The 24,617-nt window shown below is 41.4% G+C and overlaps 1 protein-coding gene across 1 annotated transcript; it reads left to right on the top strand.

Moving 5' to 3' along the window:
• Positions 1-16,752: 16,752 nt before the first annotated feature.
• On the top strand, positions 16,753-23,495 carry LOC139724775 (adenylate cyclase type 9-like). The gene is made up of 4 exons (XM_071635889.1): positions 16,753-17,037; positions 18,979-19,205; positions 19,869-21,424; positions 22,529-23,495. Exons 1-3 carry the CDS (start codon positions 16,753-16,755, stop codon positions 21,421-21,423), a joined length of 2,067 nt encoding a protein of 688 aa, XP_071491990.1. The 3' UTR covers position 21,424; positions 22,529-23,495.
• The last annotated feature ends 1,122 nt before the right edge of the window (positions 23,496-24,617 follow it).

The following is a 24,617-nucleotide window of genomic DNA, read 5'->3' as shown; positions in this document are numbered from 1 at the left end:
CTACACAAATGGCTGGATAGCCCATATTCAGCTGCGCTCGTTAGCTGTCTTCCATGAGGTCCAGTTTTATGTACTTGGGTGGACCATTTCAGCGGGTTATGCACTCTGCTCTTTGCAATGAATGAATGAAGCGGGATCATTTACGTGCGTGGGTTGTGAGAGAGGTTGTGACTCTCTCACGCATGAAACTTCCGTGTTATGTCGTGTCTGAGGGACAGAATGTCTTTGTCTCTTACTAGATGAAACAACATGATAACACACAACATTAGGCACTTTTTGATTTGCACGTTGACACCGGCGTCATCGTGCTATGACGTATTTTTTATGTACTGCGCATGCATCAGTGTCAACCCCTCGCTCACCACCCAATTTTTGAACGCATTACTGTAAAACGAGAAATTTTCGCGTGCATTTTAATTTCACGAATTTCGCGAGCGCCAAAATTCGCGAAATTAAAATGCACGCGAAAGCTTTTGTCTACACTACATGCATTGAATGCCAATAGCAATTCGCGAAAATTTCATGCCACGAAAGAGACTGTCGGCTCCAATTCGCGAAAATTTCATGCCGCGAATATATCATGTTTTACAGTAACCGTGGTCATCGCTGTCCACCCAAATTCACTTGCACTGCACTCACACCACGTTGTCTATGACGTCACACTCCTCTCGTGATAGACACAATATCACACAAAAGATCACGATGACTCTCAGAAAATCAGTGCCTAGTTCACCTGTTCTCGTATTTCGAGAGAATATTAATAATTTGACTACATGAACGTTTATAATCTTTATACGTCACGGCAGCACCGATGACATACAAACTACAGCCTCTGGTACCTAGTTTATTTGCCTACTTTCACTGTCCTGCAATTTGCAACTGCATACCATAGTTCCACACATGCATGTACACGTAATGTTGTATGCAATCACATCTCGGTGCTTGGCCTGGTGCAGTGCATTGCACTTTGCAGCCTTACCATGCATCATGTTGTAAAATCCACATAATTCATCCCAGGATACTTATCTGGCATCTAGTCAAAGACAAAGTCAATATCAAAAGTAACAAAAAAAACAAGTCCCAAATTCCACATATGCACCCAAGGCACAGGTTGCGTACTGCACATGCCACGCCACAGGACGTGACGCCCGAAATCAAAAAGTTTATCAGCAGCAGGTCAATGTGGGGAGATGAGGCCTTGACATACACCTGCAGTTGGTGTCACAACGTTCTCGTTCACCCAATCAAAAAGTCCCTATTGCTCAGCTAGACTTAGTGGGCTTCAAACCTTCACCGGAATTCGAGCCATTAAATTGCAAGGCAGATACTGTAGAAGTGAAAATTTTCGCGCAACCAGAAACTACCGCGAAAATGAAAGCATGCGAATTTTTTTGCTTTCCATATGTTCCTGTGCATGATGTCTTGATTCCGCGGAATTTAAAACACGCAAAACTCTTCTTACCCGGCCAAGCGCGAAAAATTAGTCGCACGAAAATATCCACTTTTACAGTACACTACTGACTGATCGATGAGCCACTTCGCCATCCATATAGTGTTTTAAAATCATCTCATATGAACAATGTCAGGTAACCCAAGAAAGGAAACTTGGTATGATGGAATGATCAAACAAAGAAGGATGGACAAATTTTAATCTGTGGTCATTAGACCACATTGTATGGTCAAGGTCAGTCTAATATTTCACATTTTAGTATTGCAGTGACTTAAATATGATATGACAGAGTACTGGAAGAGGACAGTACCCTATTAAATTTAAATTTTGGAATAGATCAGTTGAATATTGCAGGTCAAGGTTTACAGTATACAATATCCTGTGAAGAATTGATAAAAGACGATATGATGAGATTGAACATTTGCTATACGCATGAGCTATCACAAAATGACATCTTGCCTTGATTCCATTAACGCCAGAAAGTCGCTAGTCGTCCGTAAAGGTCAAGGATCATGAATGCTGTATCTAATTCAGGCTGTTGATAGATGTAATTATTTCCTTAGGGCTAATGGGGAAAAACTGAACACAGATAGAAATAGGGTCTAATGTGTCAAAACTGTTGAAAATAGTGAAAAGCAAAATACTGTATAAGCTGCTATTTTCGCAAATTAGGAGGTCACAGACATTTTCGGGAGATGTTATTTTCGCGAGTTTGATGCTGAGGCTATCATAAGAGCACTAATACCTGTCGTCAGTTCGAGATATTTTCGCCAGTTGTTAAATTCGCGGTCAAACAATGATTTGCAAAATTTGGGAAAATTAAACCCTTGTGAAAATAACAGCTTATACAGTACATGGATATGACTCATTGATTTGATAGTGAAGGTGTTTAGTTTTTGTGAACAGGTTGTTATGCATAGAGCTTTTGTAATGGTAGACAAAGGTAGAAAAAAAAGACAACATTAGGCAAATTGGCACATGTTGGGGATATCTGAGGATAGCTCAGTCACGAATGCAATTTGGTATTGGGTGCTATCGAATAAATTTAAAATCTATCATGACTCATCAGTTTGCACACAATGAAAAATGAGATGGTCCGTGTTGTCAGAGACATTCGCACAATCCCGTGCATGGTGGCTTCTCTAAGCTTGCCGTGCCATACACCTTCAGCACCTGACAGCTTGGGCATTGATTCACTAAGCATCCGGAAAATATTTTTAGCGGCCGCCCGATTGCTTGATTGGTCATGGGAAGCAGCACGCCAGCCTGTATTACAGTCGTGGGGGGAAGGAGGAATTCTGCGCAGAAACTCAGCGAGCCATGTTCAGGGACAGCGCGAGAGACTCAGAGAGTGAGAGGGAGAGACAGACAGACAGACACGCCGTGTTGATTTGTAGTCATTACTCAGCACAAGTGTGAAGCGGTTGTCATTTTGATTTGTATAGGGCTGATGGTAAACCAAGCCGCCCCTCCCCGCCCCCACCCCACCGATCCAGGACGCCCGATTTTGTTGGGGGTCTGTCGAGTTGAAGGGGCACAGCCAAGTGGCCAGAGGGGATCCCATGAGGAAGATTGGAGGGCGCAGGATATGAACCTATCAGTCAGGTGGATTTATCCAATTGACCCATATTTTAGACTGTATCCTCTCCTGCATTCTACTTTATTGTGCCATATAGTTTCTTGATTCATTGAGATGTTCTTTTTAAGTTAAGGGATATGATATATGATTCTCCAATAATCATATGTTGATGGTAGTGATGGTGAAATATTCATCTACGATCTAGTTTTTACACAACAGTGGCACTGAAATTTCTCCGGTTTGTTTTTTTATGCCTCGTCCAATCCTGGCCCTATTTCCCCGGTTAGAGATTGTGCCAGCTATTTTTATCATTTCCTAGCAGACAGGTGGACTTTGAGGTGATCAATGTATTATTGGCAGGGTGAACTCATATTTTTGAAGAGTCACCAGGATGGTGCCTGAAATCAGTCATCATGAAAGTTGGTTGGTTGTCAGGATTTTCCGTCCCATAACTCACCCCTTCTTCTCCCTCTTTCCTTCACTGTCTCTTCGGCTCGTTCTCTCGTTCCCCTTTCCTCTCTTCTCTCTCTCTCTCTCTCTCTCTCTCTCTCTCTCTCTTTGTCACCCTCTGTGCAACCTTTTACATTTTCCACTTTCTAGATCTGTTGTCATGCATATGTGGCTATTTATTTCCACATCGTGTCATCCACTCAATTCACAAGGAGGGAAAAATATAGGTATAAAATAAGTCCATATGATATAATATTTGTGTGCTTAAAGAGAGCTCTGTCTCACTGGATTACTGTATACGCCGAATATTTCGCAAGGTTTTTATTTTCGCGAATTTCGCGAGTCAGCTGCTATTCGCAAAATTAAAAACACGCGAAAACATTGACTCTGATACTGATATGAATGTGACGTACGCATATACATTTTCTCTGTTCAGTACAGGACTCCACGATCGCAAATTTAACCACTCGCGAAATTTTTGGGAAGTCCCAATTCGCGAAAATTTAGACTCACGAAATATATGGCGTATACAGTGAGTAATTGCTCCACTAGATGACAGCAAGCACTGGTAAAGCCTTTTGCCATAGGTACTTGGTATACAGTGTTGCACAGTAAAATAACTATCTGTGGTCCTGGTGGGGACCCTTTATAAACTGTGTATGAGCAAGATGTCTTGACCATGGTTCCGAGATAATTTTTAGAGTAATCTTTGTTGTTGTTGTTGTTGTTTTTATGCCTCCGCCACGAAGTGGTGCCGGAGGCATTATGTTTTCGGGTTGTCCGTCCGTCCCTATGTGCTAACGAGAGTATGCTTGTGTGGCTAGGAGAACAATAGTGCACAATAGATGGCCTTTATTCCGTCAGGCTTGTGTGGCTAAAATTTTTGCTTGTGTGTCTATTTTAACAAAAGGGAGAACAAAGGGGTAGACACACAAGTATATCACCGTAAGGTCGTATGTCCGTACGTCCGTACGTACGTCCGTCCGCTTTCGTTTACGCGATAACTTGAGTAATATTTACTGGAATTTTACCAAACTTGGTCCAAGTATGAAGTGTAATGGGGCAATGATTTGATTAGATTTTGGGTGAAATCGGCTAAAGGTCAAAGGTCAAAGGTCAAGGTCAAATCATGAAATTGTATCCGTTTACGCGATAACTCAAGACTGGATTGAGCAAATTTCACCAAACTTTGTTGTAGGATGATATATGATGGGACAATTACTTGATTAGTTTTTCAGTGAAATTGGGCAGAGGTCAAAGGTCAAAGATCAAGGTCAAATCCTAAAATTTATCTGTTTATGTGATAACTCAAAACTGGATGAAGCAGCTTTCACCAAACTTGGTCCAAGGATGATGTATGATGGAACAATTAGTTGAGTAGATTTTAGTGACATTGACAAGAGGTTAAAGGTCAAAAGGTCAAGGTCAGATGCTAAAAATGTTGCTATTTCCCCCATATCTATGCAATGCCCGCAGTTATTTTCTTGAAACTTAGTGTAGACATGTACTACTGCGTAAAGATTCTCCAGAGAGAGTTTCATGTCATAAGGTCAAAGGTCAAAAGGTCTAAGGTTTCTTTCTTCATACCTTGAAAATTATACTCAATGCATAAACTTATAATAAGGTCGGTCAGAAGTCAAGTAAAAATTTTCAATTCCCCAAATATGTATACCCGCACTCTTTCATAGACAATTATAGCAAACCCAGTTCATGGAAAGTGAACATTCAAGATATTTCTGACAAACCTGTTATTTCGATATTTTGCCAGTTATGTGAAACTTTTATCACACATTGTGAAGACATTGTACTATACACCTATTGGGAGAATCATGCATTATGGCGGAGGCATCAGTCACCATAGCGACATTTCTAGTTTGTTTTTTTTAGTCATTCACACAAATTTGTTGAGATGTGAGATTTTGGTATGTAACCCCTACATGAGACTGTTCAATGTCACCGAACGATAGTAAATGATCCTAGAGAAAATGGTGTCAGGGGTTTCCCCACTTCATAACCCAGTGTGCCTCCTACTGACCTGATTGTCGATGAGTGGTTGTTATGTACGCCACATTTAGTCTGTGCTGTCCTTGGAAGTTTGTGGCAGGAAGACGGGGATGCGAATTCTTACATCCATCACACTAGCAGTCGTAGCACTATTGCCAGGTGGCTCAAATGTTTGGAATTCACTGTCAACTTGTGGCATTGGGCTTCTCTTTTTCATGGAGCTTGCCCTAGTGACGCAGTTGTCTGTTGTCGTTGTTGTTGTTTCTTCTGTCTTTCTTTGTCAAGTCATTTCTTTTCTTTGTATCCTCTGTTCCACACTGAAGTGTCTTGTTAAGCTCATGTTGGGTTCAAGTTACTGTAAAAGTAGAAACATTCTTGTGAATGTTTGTCTTTCCCACAGTGGGTCAGCTTCATTGGAATTCACTTGCTTGTGATTTTAGCAAATTTTGGCATGCCCTTCTGACATCGGGGCAACCTCATATCAGCTCATCAGCCCATTTTCTTGCTAGTTTATATGCAATAGGCTAGCATGCTTCCAACAAAGAGGTCAAGTTCAATCATAGCGCAGCAAACTTTATGTGAAGCTATCAGAAGATTGCACTGCATTGAGTAAATTCTCAGGCAAGATTTTTAGGTAGCTTTTGACATGGTAGACTAGAAACCGTCACAGAAAATTTGGCATAATATTGATAATAGTGATCTGTCAAGACTGGAATGATCACCAATGTTATAAGAGATGCTATTTTGCATCTTTCTAATACCTCTTTCATGCTTAGCAAATTTCACCCAGGTGTAACTGGGAGATTTCTTACAATGCACAATCTTGCAGGTGAAATTCCATGTAAACTGCTGGATGACTTTTCAGAAATTTTCCCCTCAAACTGTCCCCAGTGAATTCCTGAGCATCCCCAGGAACTCCCAGATGACGCTTCAGTGTGAAAGGTATCATGGGAATACTCCCAAGTGAACTCCTGCATGAAGTTCAAAGGTCAGCATACCGACAACATCTTGCGGGCTGTTCTTGCGCATGCACCATAGCGTGTACTTCCTCTGCAGAGGAACGGATGCGAAAATTTCAACCGGGTACTCATTCGCGAGTTTGAAAGAAAATTTTTTTTTGCGGATGTCCACGTTTGATTCCCCATTGCATCTCCTGAATGATTCCTGAGTTACTACCATGAAAGCAGTACGAGCTGACATGTGACAGACAACCAGCCAAGAGTAGACGGGGTTCGTGCCTAGAGGCATTCATGTCATCAGGCCCGTCTCTCATGGAAATGAGCCCACTAATCAGCGCCAATTAGTCCAAGGAAATAGCACACTTGGTGCCAGGTAGCCGATGCCAGTCTTGGAAGCCTCTGTTGATCATGTTGTATCTATTCACATCCTTACCACCCCCTCCCCCCCCCCCCCCCCCCTTTCACTGCCCTACTGGTCATTATCTAAATTTTAGTTTAAAGAGCTAAGGACAGTCTCAGTAGGGAACATGTCATTCATAAGTTTGTATGCAGGGATTGGGAAAAACTTTTTTTATTTTTTTTTTGTCAGAATGAAAACTGAGAGGAGTAGTTGTTTGAGGTAGGTCTTTGTTTTGATTGGAAGCATAAAAATGCTAAAGAGCTCCAGTTTTAAATGAAATGGATGAAAGAAATCAAACCTTTGATGGTTTTTCTGCAATGACTTGGACAAAAAAAAAAAAACTTCTTGCTGGCACATCTTCAACCATATTCTCTACCATCTTGTGACTTTTATCTCTTGCATAGTATTCTTCATGTTTTGTGCATGATCCCTTGGGTGCTCTGTTTTTCTCAGACATTTTCTCTGGAGAGTGCTGAAAATATCTTTGTTTTGTTCTGCTCTGTGGAAAAAAAAAAATATAGTTTTCTTTGACAAGATGTTCTTGTAGCACGGAGAAACCAATATATATTTGATAAAGCCATTTGCTTAACTCCCTGTGAAGCATAAACAGGGAGAAGGTCATTATTACAGTTGTATGAAGGCTCGTTTCCAGGACGTGTCCCTGTATTTGACTGATGTGTGTGAAAAATGAAATTCGTGTGGGCTGTTTGATATTTCTATGGTATCCTTAAGGTCAGTATGCCCCAGGCCAGTTTGACTCAATGCAGTGAAAGATGCTGAAGAAACACTTCCAGTTCTCATTAAAAAAACATTAAAGCAGTGTGATCGAGAGTGTTTGGATGCTAATTGTCATCTTCAAGGTAATAGCAGAATATTAAAGGTGATATTAAAGACCTACTGACCAAAGACTGACACCTTTAACTTAGCTCGGCTATCTAATGACCAGGGGGCGCAGATGTTTCATCTTCAAACAGATGTGACCAAATGAAAAACATTTCCAGGAGAATCTGTAGTTATCTTCTTAAGACGAGAAGACAACTGGCTACTAGCCTGTTGGAAAAAAAGAAAAAGAGGAAATGATAAGAAACTGAGCCCTTGCAGACACAAGACTCCTAACATTGCATATGCAGAGCTTACTTCCCAGACCACTTGCCAAAGTCACCTCTCTGCCAACTTGATTCTTTGGCAGAGTTCCTTGGTGGCTGAGGCTCCACCAGTCACAGTGGCGGATCCAGAGGGGGGCGCACCGGGCACGCACCCCCGTCTTTTTTTTTTTTTTTTTTAACAAAAGAAATGAAAAGAAAAAATGAGATGAAACCCGGAAGTAGCACCAAAAATATTCTTTCCGCCCCTCCCCTTTACTAAATTCCTGGATCCGCCCCTGAGTCATTATGTGAGAGTGCATGTGTGTGTGTGTGTGTTGTTGTTGTTGTTGTTGTTGTTGTTGTTGTTGTGTGTGTTTGTGTTTACAACCCTTTTTGTTTTCTTTATCTATTTATTTTGAGTCAAAAGAGGCCTGAACTTCTAATCCTAGCAGACTCTTTTTCAGAGGTGACATGCTTTATTTAACTAATAGTAAACCCCAAAGAGAGCCTAAGTTTATGGCCCGAATTCACTAAGGTGGTTTAAAGTTAGACCACGGTACAAATTTAGATCATGGTCAAATGTAAATATGAAATAGGCATACCATTGACATTCGCTTATCAATGCGTTTTTTGTTGGGTTTTTTTTTTGCTGGACATCTGTTGGTGTACGCAATCTGTCAATCGTATTACACGGAAGAAATTTGCATACACCATGGTTTAGATTTAAACCACCTTCGTGAATTCGGGTCAATAAGTTTGGGTCTGATTGAATGTGCATGGGGTTGACTAACATTGAGTCATCTTGAAGTCTGCTCGATTCGCTAAAATGAGTTCTGTGTCCCCGCACAAAATTGGCCATGGCATCTCTCGCTAGTGTACGTAGCAAGCCGTGTAATGACCCTCAATGTATGCTCTACTGGCATGCCCTCAACTGCAGTTTTCTTCTGCACACAGCTAGTTTCATGTCACTACACTCTATCAACATTTGCCTAGAATATTTTGTAGAGGGGGAAGATCATACAATTTCACGGACTTTACTTTAAAAACAAAATGATAATCTTATGCCATGTATTCTAAGAGGATATTGTGCATTGTGTTGTCTTTTACAAGGATATGGTCATTTTGTGATGAGACCATGGTGTCAGACACTTTTTTTTTTCCAGAAAAGAAAGGGAAGAGATTTAAGCGTTCTCCTCCTGATCATAGTGTCGAGGAGACTTGGAGCAACAGCCACCCCTTCCCCAGTCTCTTTGGTCTCTTGTGTGTCACAGGGATTTCCCCTCCTGTTAGTCATGCTTGCAGTTTCTTCGAAAAGAGAATCTTCTCTCAGTAAAGATGGGAGTTGTTCAATACACTTTTCTTTGCTCGGTATGACCCCATGACGAGAGTGAAGCGGGACAAGAATTACGCAATCATGATAGATGCAGTTGTAGATAGACATATTATGTTCAAGAAATGTCAACAATTCGTGCAGTTGCATACCCTTTGCCTGACACTGATTAGTTGTATATCAGTACTGTAGCATCGAGCAGGAAAGGATCATTTAAAAAAAAATGTCTGATGAGACAGAATACAAGCTCATTCTTACACAGAGCCTGGATTTCAGGGGAAAACCTATTCAATCATGTAGTGGGATATCTGCATTTTTATTGCACAAGTAACTAGCTAATCTGACATTTGGCTGATTTCCAAATCACAAAATAGCCACCTACAGTACTTTGAAAGTCATATTGTGATGAAGAGTCGGCTGTATCTCTCCACGTGGCACATGATTTCTTCAGAAGATGGTTAGCGATGAAATTGACATGAAATTTAATTCATCTGCAGTCAACACGGTTTACAGTTTTGTGCTGGTATGTCTACAAATAGAGATGTTCAATGACAATGATGCATGATGAAGAAAGAAAATTTTCTTGGAGTTGAATGGCTGATATGACTCTCAACTGCATAGTTTACACCTACAGGGTAAAAGGGGGAGACTTTCGCATCCTCTTATCGATAAAACTTCCTACCTCTTACTTTGATGTGGGTCCTCCTCGTCGACATTGTCGCTTTGAGTAGTTTTTAATGACGTGGCTGTAGAGCATCATACTCTGAACAGGTTTGTATGGCTCTCTGCTCACTACAGATCGCAAAATCATGCCACTGTGTATCAATGGCCTTCAAGACATGTGATTGTCTTTCCACATTTGCACTCTTAGGCTACTCAGCACCTTCTGCCCTTTGAAGCATTTTTTGATTGATTTAATAACTACATCCAAGTATACCCCTTTCATGCTCAGCAAATTTCACCCACGTGCACCATGGTGAACCCAAGAGATCTTGTAGTTGGAAAGGTCTCGAGGATGAAATCCCGGGCAACATCCTTGGTGACTTTTTAAGAAATTTTATCCTTAAACCATCCCAGGTAAACTCCTGGAGGCTCCTGGCAGCTCCTGGGTTGGGCTGTCGTGTAAAACTGAAAGGCAACGCAGTTAAATGCGTGAGTGAAAAGTAACCGGCCAGTACGCCTGCAAGGTCTTCTGCACAAGAAATGAACATTTTGTGCAAGCACCTAATGCGTATTTCCCCTGAAGAATGGTAGACAGGAGAAATTTTCCCGGGAGCTCATTCACCGAGACGAAAGAAATTCTTCCCGAGTGTCCCCAGTTTGGTTTCCCGTTCGGGTGATTTCCTGAGTGAGTAGCATGAAAGAGGTATAAGATGAAGAAGAACCTGCCGACACACCCTTTGAAAGTCTACGCTACCTTCAGTAGCACCCATTATGTAAAGATAAATATTGGTTGGTGTGTCTCTACGAACACACACTCACTAGGCCCGTTCACACACAAGGGAAAAAGTGAGATTTAAAAATCGATTTTCTTATCGCGATCAAAATTTCGAAATTTTTTCCTGTGTGGACAGAAAAATCTCACTAATTTTCGCGATCCTAATCGCGATCCAACTCGCACTATTTGTGCGATTTTTCAGAAAAATCGCGATTATTTTGCCAAGCGTCGTGTGTGTGAGCGCGATCGAGATTCGCAAATCGGTATTTTTTAATCGCGCGCGAAACTCTATTGGGACCGCGGGGTCAGTCTTCGGTCATGCAAGTTTCACGCATGCGCAATTTGGCCACTGATCGTTCTTTCCTTGCTGCGAAGTGCGATTTTTTTCCTGTGTACGAACGGTCGAAAAAAAACCCCGAAATTTGGATCGCGATTGTAATTTCGATTTTCGTTGTGTGTGAACAGGCCTACTGTCTCAGCAGCTTGTGGTTTGGGGGGAGCTTTCATTATACCCCTGCGTACACGAAGTGTGTGAGGAGGTATATTTTCATTATGGAAATTCTTGAATATAATCCTAGCTGGACGAGCCTTTTCATTCCATGGTGTCCCATGCTACCGAGTCTTTAAAAAAAAGTCAGAAGCTTTCCAAATTTTCCCCATCGGATGAACAGTAGGAAGCCAGAAGTAACTTGGTAAGTTGTCTGAGGACAGCGAGCTAATTTTCCTTCATTGTTTTAAGGGTCAATTTCAATATCTGTTCTGGTAGGGGTGGGGGAACTTCCATATGACTATGAGTATTAACCTGTTGAAGACGAGTCCCGAGTATACTCAGGCAAGTGTCTGTGGGAAATGCATGTTGTAGCAAAATCAGCCCATCCTCAATGGGTTATAGGATTTTTCAAGATTGAAGGGATCAAGGCTTCTAGATCAGGATCAGTTTGCTCATTTGAAGAAAACTGTTTAATGTTGACCCACAGTATTGACAAACGTAACCTGTCAAGATTGGCACAGTACAACCACATAGTTTATCTGGAAATATTTTGACCCTTTATTGCAACCAAGACTGTTCTTCAATTGTCACTTTCTTTTGTGTGTGCTTTTTGAGGGGGGTGATGGAGTTTTGATACCGGTACTTGTTTCCTTGATGCAATATTTCACTTTCAGCATTTGCATTTACTTCTTTTATTTGTCAGTGAAAAAAAAAATGTCTGTGTACAGATTTGGTATAAAGCTTTTCAGGAAGGGTTTTGCATGGCAATTTTTTTTTAATTCATAACCAGTGAAACCGAAGGAGAACTATTGACTGAGGCATGTCAGGAAACGACACAGCAAGATGTGAATGGCGTGACAGCCGTATGCAAAGTGGATGTTTGTTTTTTAGAGTGCGCTCTCAGCTGCCGCTGCACACAGTTGCCTTGTTATACACTTACTGCATCCAAATGATATCCTGCTCATTTCGCTTTCAGATGCAGCCAGGCACAATTCAAAGAGACTGAATATTCATGGGACTCTCCCTCTACTCACTGGAGTTGTGCTCACCTTGGATATTGTACACTTAAAGGGATGACATAGATTTGGTTGAGATGGGGATTCAGATTTTAACTTGTTGCAAGATAATTTGTAATCTTTTATTAGGACCACATTGTTTTGCTTTGTTTTTGGATATCTCAGCCTCTTCAAAATGGATTTGAATCAAACAAACTTTGCATTCCTCTTAGAATTTGTGTGCTCTTTATAATATTTCATATAAGTGGTTTCAAATTAATTATCTTGCATAAAGTGTAAACCTCATATCAACCAAAACTATACCATCCCTTGAAAGGGTCTCTTCTATGCCTGTGTATTCAGGCAAGGTATTCCATGACACATATATACATCATAGTTTTACCACTCACAAGATTTTGAAAGGATATTATTTTGAGAGAATATCAAAGAGCTGAACACTGAGATGCATTTTATCCAAGTTGTTTGACAAAGATACATTTTGGCTAATGTATGGCAAACTTCATTCATTTTGATGCTTGTTGAAGAAAACCTTGAAACAGATTTACAGTGCTTATGAGATATTCTAGCACAAAGCAAACAAAGTGATCCTTTTAAAAGGTGGGTCCCACCTTTTATTAGGACCACTTTGTTTTGCTTTGTCTTTTGCATGCACGCAGGTGCACATGTCCCACCTTTTATTAGGACCACTTTGTTTTGCTTTGTTTGTTTTTGTTTGCATACATGCTGTCAGTACTTCATATAAATGGTTTCTAATTGTCTCACAAAAAGTTAAAATCTGAATTGCCATCTCACCCGAATTATACCGCGTCCCTTTATCTTTTTTCAGTTAAGTTTACGGTGAGATCTTTTGCATTGGCTGCCGTGACACAAAATTAATGTATAGGCCCTATATGCTTTCTGCAATTTGCTGTTTGATATGACACTGTATAAAGTTTTATGATACAAAATGCTGCATTTTGAGTATCAAGGGAAAGCCATGCTATATGTGGATTTTTCATCAGTTGCTTTTTCTTTCTGATCCAGCAAAGACTAATAAGCAATATTTTATAGCAAGCTCATGAGTATTGAGTTATTAAATCTTATCAATCAAGCCGTGTGCTATTCTGGGATGTGGCAAGAGTTTCTTCCAGGTGGGGGAGGTATCATCCTTCGTGTGCAGGGAGCTGCTGTGCCCCTCAGATAATTTTCATGTTTATTTTCTGCCCATAATAAAAGCAAGTGTCATTCCTTCAGGGGCCAAGGCAGTGAGATGCAATGATGAGGCAGGCCTGAGAATGGGACTGCCACATTGCCCCTTACCATTAGCCTCTTTTCACTCCCCGATTATTGGCCTGCTGGGAGTGCCCTGCCACCCCGAAATAAATTGGGTGCGGAAGCTTCGGGACATCAACGTGACAGTTTTACCTTGGCCACAAAAAGAAAGAAAAAAAAAACACGCAAAAAATCTAATATATTGTCTTTCATAAACAAAAAGATATATTGGAAATCTAATAATATTAGCTTCACATCCCTGCAGCACTCATCACTGCAGACTCCACAATTGAGGAGAATGAAAGGAAGGGGTAGAGACAAAGGATGAGGAAAGATGAGAGGTGAAGAAGAGAGAGAGGGAGAGAGGAAGATCGGGTGACCAGTGATCAGTTTTAGAGATGAGAGGTGAACACTAGGCATTTGACCTTCCAGTTCATCGATCCTTAACATCATGTAATGCATCCAATCCTATATAGATATTAAAGGACAAGTCCACCTTCATATACATAAGGATTGAGAATATGCAACAATTTTAGTAGAACATATCAGTGAAAGTTTGAGGAAAATTGGACAATCCGTTCAAAAGTTATGAATATTTTAAGTATCTGCGCAGTCACTGCTGGGAGAGAAGACTACTACAGTGTATGATGTCACATGCGTACAACTATATAAGGAAAATAAAAAGAGAATTTCACAAAACTTTACTTTTTGAATAAATTGCACATTTCTTCGACTTGCTACTGACGTATGTTAAGGGTAATATTATTCCCCCTGCCTTCTGAAAGAGAGAAGTCGAGTGTTCTTTTGTTGTGCGAGAAAAATCGAAATATGTTGAATTTTCTTTATTCTTTCTTTATATTGTTGTACTCATATGACATCACAAGCTATAGTAGTCTTTTCATCCAGCCATGACTGAGCAGAAACTTTAAAAATTCATAACTTTTGAACGGATTGTCCTATTTTGCTCAAACTCTCACTGATATGTTCTACTAATATTGCTGCATTCACTCAATCCACATGTCTATGAAGGTGAACTTGTCCTTTAAGAAAAACACTTTCATATGCTAGTGACTTATCAACTTCTTATAAGTCAAGAAATTCAAATTTATGGAGGTCGTAGGTTCGAATCCTGCTCGAGTATGTACACCCATGATTTTTTATCATGGCTACTACTAAAACACTGATCAATTCAGTGCTCATTTACGTCGATGTAGGGCAATTTGTCAATCAGTTGCAAAGTCAAGAAATGTTATGACAAGGTTGTTTTGCATCATGATGACAGCATCACAGATGATAATCCAACGAGCTTCTCAGTGTTTTCTCTGTGAACCGACTTCTCTATTCACTCCTTATTATTCTACAAATGTGTGATAATGCAATGGCTGCCTTGAAGTACATAACACATTTTTTCATTTGATACATCTTGTCAGTATTGGTAATGTTTGAGAGGTTATCCCCTTTCTTTTGTGTGGAAAATGGATGGAATGAAGGTTTACAGTATAAAAAAAACTTGGCAAAAATAGTATTTCTACCCTGTAGTTCACAATGAATGCAGTGTTAGTATTGTATTCATTAGCCCTCTCATAACCATTGTGTCTAAATGCCATTGACCTTGCATACAAGCATATTACCAATGGTAATGCAAGAGTTAAGTCTTAGCATTACACAATAGCCCAGGTCCAACTACACAAAACTACAGATAAATTACTTCGCAATAACTTCCTGTAGTTTGAGCACACGATCACACTGGCAACAAAACTACTGTGTACTCGCAGTTTGAACAATGCGAAACTACCCATACTTTTAGGCTCTAAGACATATGCTCCATTTTCGCAAAAACCACATGCCCTCCTTGAATATCAAAAATGCAAATGCGCAACAGCGAGCAAAATAATGTGCATTGTGTGGAAACAACATGAAATGGAGCTTGTCATGTGACAAACTTCTTATATTTTTGGCCATGCATGACCACACAATGCAAAACTATTGATGATTTTGCAGGAAGTTTTGCTGATAAGTTATAGAGAAGAACTTTTGCAGTCAGACTGTCCAAACTACACAAAGCAAAATAGCATGAAGTGAAAGTACAGTTATGTGTAGTTTTGCATAGTCTGACCGTGGGGCTACATTGACAAGTTCAGGAGTCAACATGTTTACTCTTCCTGAGCCTGAAGTAATATCTTGCCTTTTCCCCCAATCCTTTGCCGCTTCTGTGAAATAAGGAGAAATTCCCCAACCTCTCCCTTCTCACACAAACACATGCACACACACACACACACACACACACATTTATATGGCTTTACCACAGTACTTCTGGGCACCATTTCATTAAAGTTGTCAGCCCTGACAAATTGTCAGTCTCTAACAATTTCAGTAAAAAAAAAAATGGTAAAAATCCTTGGTTTTGATCGGCTGAGAAGCCCTTGTCACTGACTATTACTATGGTAATTGTCAGAGACGACAGCTTTCATGAAACGGTGCCCTGGAGACAACTGTTGTGTACCTCTGTGACTGTTTATCCATTTTACTAGTATGCAACATTGGTAAAATTGACCACCAGTACTTTCGCAAATGCTTTGGAGTACTGTTATTCACCAGCAGCTTTTAACATTCATTGTGTGGGGTTACGAAATCATGCAAAATACGTGTAGCAGTAGATCGCATTTAATTGGCATTACCACTGTGTGCTACAGACCCACATTCCTGCCTGCCCAAGTCAACTAAGATTCACTCTTGGGCAAGTGAAATGAATGGACACTTGCCTGTAGAAAGCGTGGGACCCTTGCCTGAATGCCCACTGGGCAAGTAATAGAAATATCTTTTGAAATGCCTTCAGTAACTAGCTGGTATGTTGAAGTGATTGTATCAGTAGAGGCAGATGCATAAAGCTTATCACGCTCAATGCAAGAGAGATCTTTGTCAGTCGTGTCCATTGATACGTCACTCTCTTCAACAGTAGAGGGCGTTGGACTGCTTTCAGTGCGAGGAGGAGGCATGTCTGAGTCTTGGAGCGTTCGTGCTCCGTGATTGATCAGGTGCACCTGGTGATGAGTTACTTATCACGTCAATCATAGGCTGGCACTCAGGGTGCCATAGGTTGCTTCTGTTGAAAGACTCAGATCCCATGCAGTTGGTCTAACCCGTCTAGTACCAGGTTTTCATCCGTAGGGAGTATGTGATAGTATGCATGCCAACAGCTTAGATTTCAGCCAAGCTACAGCAAAGTTAGGAAGTGACACAGAGTTCTGTGAATTCTGCTTTATGACTAATTGTAATGTCTCGATTATCATTTGTGCAGGCATGAAGACGTACTTTATTGCCGGCCGAGCGGGATCTGCGAGCCCAGCGACCAAGCCCCACGTCAAGATGGCGGCGCTGGAGAGCCAAGGGGCGGTGGAGGACACCGACAGTGACCGCGGCGAAGGTGCCGAGGGGCGCCAGGAGACTCAGAGCCGGAAACCGCTGCTCTCTGCAAGCACCAACGGTGCCAACGGGAGTGGGGGCACTCCGGAGAAAGCAAGAGCCAGTCCCGGGAGCGTGGAGCAGGGCAAAGATGCCGTTCAGAATCACGCCGAGGTACCAGCGGTAAGGCTTCCCCTCTCATATCTCTACCCCCCCCCCTCCCATTTCTTTCCACTTGACTCAAACGTATATTGCAAAATGAGGAATGTTTGCATCCATTTTAATTTCTCGAGAGCCAAGATTCACAAAATTAAAATACATGCAAAAGTTGTAGTCTACACTATATGCATTGAATGCTGAAGGCAATTTGTGAAAATTTCAGCCACGAAAAATGCCCTCAGCTCCAATTGTCGAAAACTGAGTACAGTGCACTCCCGATATAATGAACAGGGTTATAATGAAATTCCAATTACAATGAAGTAAAAATTCACACCGCAACATCATCAGCTCTACGTTTTTTATTGTTCATTTATTCGGTTATAAGGAATTTCGATATAATGAAAGAAAACTGCCAGTCCTGAAGACTTTGTTATAATGGGAGTCCACTGCAATTGCAAGACATCTAATCAACCAAGTTGTATGAAAGAAATTCAGCAACATGAGCTAGATCTATTCAGTTATAATTACGCTATGTTGGGTGACATTGAATGAGACTCTAAAAACTACATGTACTGCAGATTACTCTCTGTCATCCCAATGCATAAGGCCATGCAATATGTGACCAGCCACAACAAAAGGATCTGAAAGTCGCTGAAGGCTGAGCAGAGGAAATCGAGTTTGAAGTCAGATCATGAAAATCGGTCAAAACCATTAAATTTCTGTTTTGGGCATCATTTTGTAGTCTAATGTTTTTTCTATCATCTGCCAAAATTTTGAAGCTAAATGACCAAAGGAAAGGCAAGAAATTAGTATTTTTGACTTGTCAATGGAACAGAAACATGTCCAAAGATGTGGATTTAGCGCCGCAGATAGACTCCGCCCCTAGCAGGAAAGGGAGCAATCTTATTGGGCAGTGCATGGCATCCTAGTTACAGATTGGTCGTGCATAGACCACTGGCACTAAGCTTGAATGAACATCGCGTAGGTTGCTAGGAGCATACCTGCTATTGTCAAGAGGTGAAAACTGTTTTACCTGCCCTTGGTCATGATTGCATTGGAAGGAAAACTTTGAAGGTGGTTTTCTCGAAACGCTGATTTCTTAGACCACTCAACATAATCTCATAAAATCGTTGATATCTCCGCAATTGAGTACTTTTATGAGTCATTGTTACACATGAAATTAATGCGGAAGAGTAAGGGAACAATGTTGTGTCATTTTTAGAAAATCGACCTCCCCTCGACTTTCGGATCCTTTTGTTGTAGCAGGTCACATATAGTCGTTGTTTCATGAATAGAGAGGATTGTATTTGTAGAGACAAGCATACAATTATGTTTTATACTGTTGCCTCTCCATGATTATGATTATACGTTCAATATGTAGTGTAATAGACAAAGTGAAAAAAACGAAGAAAGGAACCATCCTTTGAATTGACCCTGTCACCTTTTGCTAGTCGTTATTCTGTATTTCAGGAAAACTTTTGTGCAGAAAGATGTGGTAAGATGTCAAAAAAAGAAATGTATTTCTTTTCTTGCTGAATGGGATTTAAATGGAGATGTGTTTCAATGAATTAGTTTTTCCTTTGCTCCCGAAAGGTCATCGTGCAGATGTGTGTCAAGTAGGGATGAGCTGCATCCCACATTTTCAGCTTAAAATGGGTGCTGTCTCCTAATTTACCTTTATCTACCTACAGTTGCCTAAATGTACTGAGGAGTGTTCAAGGCACATTCAGATCACTGTGCTGAACAACAACAACAACAGCAGCAAATGTCTTATAATCATCAACCAAGTGTTATATGGTCCATTCCTCATTATATCCCTCTGTGAAAATTTGCAAATGTCTGCTCCTGGCAATCACAGATAGAAATGATACTCGTCGGCACTTCAGGGTGGACCAAAAATAACGTGATTAGTCTGTGAGGCATGGACTAACTGACGGAGCTATCTGCCTTTTCACCCCCATCCAGGGCGGAGAAGTCAAACCGGAAAATGGGGGCGTGGTGGGTGAGCCCGGCCATGGGCCCAGCTCCCCCCAGGACGGCCCCAACGAGGAGAGCCCCCTGACCCTCAACGAGTCCATCATCCTGCACCACAACGAGGAGAACAACACTGAAAAGTTGATGATCAGTTTTCTGAAGGAGAACAGCAACATCGACTACTTCCACAAGGTCCCAATCAGCAACCTCACCCTGAGGTAAATGATGACCAAAAACATGTTATGAATCTTTGCCAATAATTCCTGTTTAGTAGGAACATTCCTATTTTAGCAGGAAGGGAGAAGCTTTATCAAACTTTGTATTCCTGTTTTGTGAATGCCTGCTAATAATGACAAATGGAAGAGGGGTTAATATTTCTATTTTTGTAATATTTGATCCCATTTATTCAGATTTATTGAATCTCATAGTTGGCAGGCATGATAGAGGGTAATTATGTGCTGTATTCTCTTTCTGACCAAGGGTAGACCAGCCTCCTCCATTCAAATGTTTGTTTAGAAGGAAATTCCTGCTATCACATAGCAAAAGCCAGAACATTGGTGAAAGGAAATTTTAATGAAGATTGTTGACACCCTTTGACAATATTTTGAATATCAGCATTGCCTAATACCACATCAAGTTGCTGTATAATGGCACCTAGATGTCCTGCCTTCTTTATGTTTAATATTGGTCAGATTCAGTTCCAGGATTTCAAAATTGCTAAGATTGTTCTTTTTTTTAGTTCTTCTGTAATCAGAGCTCTTTACGATAAATAGATTTCATTCCCCAGCTCCCATTTAAAGAAGAATTTAATGTAAAAGAGTCTGCTGCTAAAATAAAGCTAAAGCCCAGAGTCAATTCTTTCTTCTTTCTTATTTTTACAGGTTTGTTGACAAAGAAATTGAGCAGAACTACCATGACCAATTCACCCCTGAGTACCTGCACGAGCAGTGCGAAGATGAGCAAGACGAGAAGCGCCGGAATCGCCGGCGATCTTCCGAAACCATCTCCACGACCCGCTACAACACCCTCCTGGACGTGTCCATTGCCTTCACCATGTTCATGCTCATCGGCATAGGCTGCTTCATGGCCCTGGACATCGCTCTGCCCTGGGCCGTCTGCTTTCCCATCGTCACCGTTCTCCAGCTGGTAGTGCTCCTCGCCGTCGTCCGCGAGGCCTTCTGCCGCGGGGTCGTCCTTGCCTGCGCCGAGTGCATCACCTTGCTGTTCCACCAGTGGTACCGGCGACACATTGTCGGCGCCTTACTCCTCAGCTGCCCCATCCTCGCCGTGTACACCAACTACACCTGCGGCGTTGACTGCTTCGGCTCCAACCGGCTCTTCTTCTGCTTCCTGCTCATCGTTTCTCTCCTGCACTTCTGCAACTTTGTCCAGCTTAACTTGTGGATGAAGATGCTCCTGGCCCTTTTCAGTGGAGTCATCCTGCTCATCTTGCTCTTTATATGCAATGCCTGTGATTCCCTGGTGGACCCTGACATCTTTGGATCCACGCCGACGCCCTATGGCCTCCTGGAAACCACAGCAACCACTGAAGAGGAGATGTGCGAGTATAAGTCCCTCATGTATGTCATCCCCAAAGAGCTGGTTCTTGTCATCATCCTCCTCCTCATCCTCATCTTCTTGCTCAACCGGGAGTACGAGATTGGCTTCCGCCTCAACTACTACGCGAAGGTTCAGGCTTCGGCGGACCGAGAGCGCATGCAGCTGCTACAGCAGGAGGCGGAGTCCTTGCTGCATCACATCGTGCCCCAGTTCGTGACAGAGCAGCTGCGCACCACCAAGAAGTTCTCCCAGAACCACGAGAATGTGGCTGTCATCTTCTGCAGCATCGTCAACTTCAATGACTTCTACGAGGAGGCGTACGAGGGGGGCAAAGAGTGCATTAGGGTCCTGCATGAACTCATCAGCGACTTTGATAACCTGCTTGGCGAGCCCATGTTCGAAGAAGTGGAGAAGATCAAAACGATAGGTTCCACGTATATGGCAGCCTGCGGACTCCATCCCCGCAAGCAGTCCGAGACCGAGGCGCAGTCCATCGAAAGACTAGTCACACTCATGGACTTTGCGCAGGAGATGATGAATAAGATCTCGCAATTCAATGAGGACGTGCTTAGCATGACAATTGGTGCATTCAATTTCATCTTGAGGATAGGGTACAACCACGGGAAGCTGACGTCCGGTGTCATCGGCACCACGAAGCTTCTCTACGACATCTGGGGTGACACCGTGAACGTGGCCAGTCGCATGGACTCCACCGGCGTTCCCGGCCGCATCCAGGTGACGGAGCACTCCATGAAGGTGCTGGAGCCGTTCTTCGAGTTCGAGCAGCGCGGACTGGTCAAGGTGCGGGGCAAGGGGGAAATGATGACGTACCTGGTGAAGAGCAAGAAAGCCACTCCACTGGAGCCCACATCATGAGGTGAGAGGGGCCCCTCCTCTTATAAATCCATTGACAGAATTAAAACATACAGGGATTGTTTGCAACAAGATAAACTTCCTCTTTGGAAACTTCCTCTTTGAATAATTGCAGTGAAGCGAAGCAACAGGAATAAATTGTAGATGGAAAATAGCGCCTTGCTACAAATGTCATGACCATCTATACATGAGTGCATGAACACTATCTCCTATGTGCACCTCCAACTAGCTATCATGATCACCAGAGTTTGTGTCACTTTCATTTAACTCTTTGTTGGCCTTGTGCATAGCAGAACCAAACTAGATGTGTTTATGAGTATTGTTTTTTGAAATTGCTTTATTTTCTGTTCAAGGTTTGAAAATGAAGGCTCATCTTTAGACAAACCTACCCCAATTTGCTGTTATTAGTCATGCAGTTTTCTGCTCAAGGCTTGAAAATGAAGGCACATCTTTAGACAAACTAACCCCACTTTGCTGTTATTAATCATGCAGTATATGAAAACTCTCCCCATATTGTGTGGGCTTTAAAGTACTTGTACTTGTCATACAGTGAGTGTGCAGGACTACAATACTGGCTGAAGACTTTGAACTCTAGTCTTTGGTGACACATAATGGGTGTGTGTGCCAATGTCCAATGTGTAAGTGGTGTCTATTTCTAACATTCTGGTCTTCATGTATGCATTATCATTTTCTATATGCGACTGTTTCACAATGAAATAGAATTTTGAAATACTGTATACACCACATATTTAGCGAGTCTAAATTTTCATGAATCAGGATTTCCCGCCAATTTCACAAGTGGTTAAATTCGCGATTGTGGAGTATGGTACTAAATGGCGAAATGTGTGTGTGTACATTGCTTACATGTTGAAATCAGAGTTCATATTTTGGCATGTTTTATATTCTCGAATAGCGCCGGATTTGCAAAATTCATGAAAATAAAAACCTCACAAAATATTCAGCGTATACAGAATTAAGGGGATTAGGGTAATAATTTCCCAATCCTTAGTTGAGACTTGTTGTAGTTTCTTTTTTGGGTTTTCTTTTTGCTGTTACTCTGTAGTTTTTATCACCAACAGGCTGTCTTCTTTCTTCTCTTCCTATACAGAAATGGTCTTCACTTCACTTCAGCAGCAAGGAGCCGCCATTTCATCAGGGAGATGCGAGAATATCATCAACAGCCTTTAAACGAAACTCAGGCTGCATTCAAAAATTTCATAGGCAGAACTTCAGAAGAATCCCGTATGTGGCATGAAGAGTGCATAGTTCGGCTCGAAGCGTTCCCCGGCAGAGCGTAGCGTCCGCGCTGCTACGTAGAACCGCCCTGATTTGTTTACGTGCGTCGTCATGGATCGTGCCCAGTCACTGCAAGAAGCCGGTGGTGTAATGCCACTCGTTCACCAAGGGATCAACTGAGTGTGCTGACAGAATCCTGTGGTTCAGAAGTAGTCCTTGGTCATGATGGACAAATTTCTTGCGTTGAGGAGCATGGGGGGAGGGGGGAAGGGGCTTTCTCCAAACTTGCTATCAGTCATTACGATTCAGCTGAAATATCCAAAGCTCCAATGAATGACGAGATCGATATTGAATTCGTCAAGCCTGCAATGATGATGTAAGGAAATACAATCAGAGTGTATTATGTTAATCTTACTTCGTCTGTTTTGATTTTTTTTTTTCCATTTTTCGTGTGTCTCTCCTTCTCTAGGTGTGCATGTGTGTATCTGTCTGTCTGTTCTTCTTTTTATCTCTCTATCTTTTTATCCATCTGTCTATTTATCTATCTCGAGAGATTTGTATACAGTGCAATGTGTAGCTTGAGTGGGGCTTTTGGTGCTCAGGAGTGCATTTGCATCGGATATGTCGCATACTGATCATGCAATGTGTTCCGTAATCTAGTGGGAGTAGGAAGTTCAATTCTGTACGATGGAAGAGTTTAAAGATGTAGTTTGTGTATAACACTGATCTCGTCTTGGAGCCCGTGCTTCAGATTTTACCAGCAGAATGCACTTCTGCACTGGTGAAGTGTCTGAAAGTAGCTGACATGTTCGCCTCTTCAGTCACTGAGTACTTACATTATGGAGTTGATGATTCGTTGGTTAAAAAATTGATATTTTGAAAACAAAAAGTATATGTATTGTATAAAAACTATGGGAATAATTAGCTCTCAGAAATCACATTGCATTCAGATATATATTGCACCAGGAATAGTGTATACGAAATGTGTGCTTTTTTTTTTCTTTTCATTCTTAATCTTTCTTTCTTTCCACGTCTGTTGTTATGCAATTAATTTTCCTCAATAGATTTTACCAATGTTAATGATATGATGGCTTGAAGTAGAGAGGAGATTTTACAGGGTCTAGTATCAGTTTGTCAAGTTATGTAGATTCATAGATGTATCAGGAAATGCTAGTATCGTTATGCAACCATTTTCATTTGATATTGCGTTCAGACAATTTTGATAGCGAATGATGTGGGCGGTGGACTGGATGGTATGATGAAACTACTGAAATAATTGTATCCATGTGGAATTGTATTTTGTTGATATAGGGATCTTTTTATATTTTTGGGGTGTAATTACTAACAAATGTCTTTTGTACAGTGCTACAACTTTTTGTCCTGATTTCTGAATTTCAACAAAGGAACTCAAACTCTTATGGTTCACTTTTCCATGTGCCAATATATTTAACAATAAAAAAATTGACATTCCCTTCCCCCCCCCCCCCCCCCCCCCCCCAAAGCAGTAATCATCTCCCGGTTTTCACAAATGCATTTTTAAGTTTGGGAATTTTAGTCACAATAACCACAAAACCATTTTCAGAGTAAACTGTAGTTCTGGGCTGCTTCAGAGATAGAGAGATATGCTATAAAGATAGATGTCACTAACTTTTGTAAAAGTTTTAGTGAACATGTGTTTTCCAATCACTTCATCAATTTTGTCAAATGTTGCATCATGCCTGTGAAACCAATTATTGAATTACGTAGTCTTCAAACTAACCTACTGTAGTCCCACTGCAGTGCAACTTGAATGAAGGTCACTTTCTCTCCAGTATTTATATTGTAGCTTGCAGACTGATTAATTCACTGTCCAGAGTTATTTGCCAGTTTTAGCATTGCAAGCAATTTCTTTAAAGTAGATGGTCAGGTCTTGGCCATACTGAAATGTTTTTTTAACACTTTCTCCACATCCCACCCCACCC

This window comes from Diadema antillarum, unplaced genomic scaffold (assembly GCF_040938485.1).
Source record: "Diadema antillarum isolate AM-2024a unplaced genomic scaffold, OU_Dant_1.0 scf00000228, whole genome shotgun sequence".
NCBI classification, from domain to species: Eukaryota; Metazoa; Echinodermata; class Echinoidea; order Diadematoida; family Diadematidae; genus Diadema; species Diadema antillarum.
This window is presented reverse-complemented; position numbering and strand designations above follow the sequence as displayed.

Bases quoted from the DNA above. Each gene is read 5' to 3' on its own strand.
- LOC139724775 (XM_071635889.1), top strand. From the start codon at position 16,753: ATGAAGACGTACTTTATTGCCGGCCGAGCGGGATCTGCGAGCCCAGCG. The intron at 17,038-18,978 runs GTAAGGCTTCCC...ACCCCCATCCAG, and splicing joins ATCACGCCGAGGTACCAGCG to GGCGGAGAAGTCAAACCGGA. The intron at 19,206-19,868 runs GTAAATGATGAC...TTATTTTTACAG, and splicing joins ATCAGCAACCTCACCCTGAG to GTTTGTTGACAAAGAAATTG.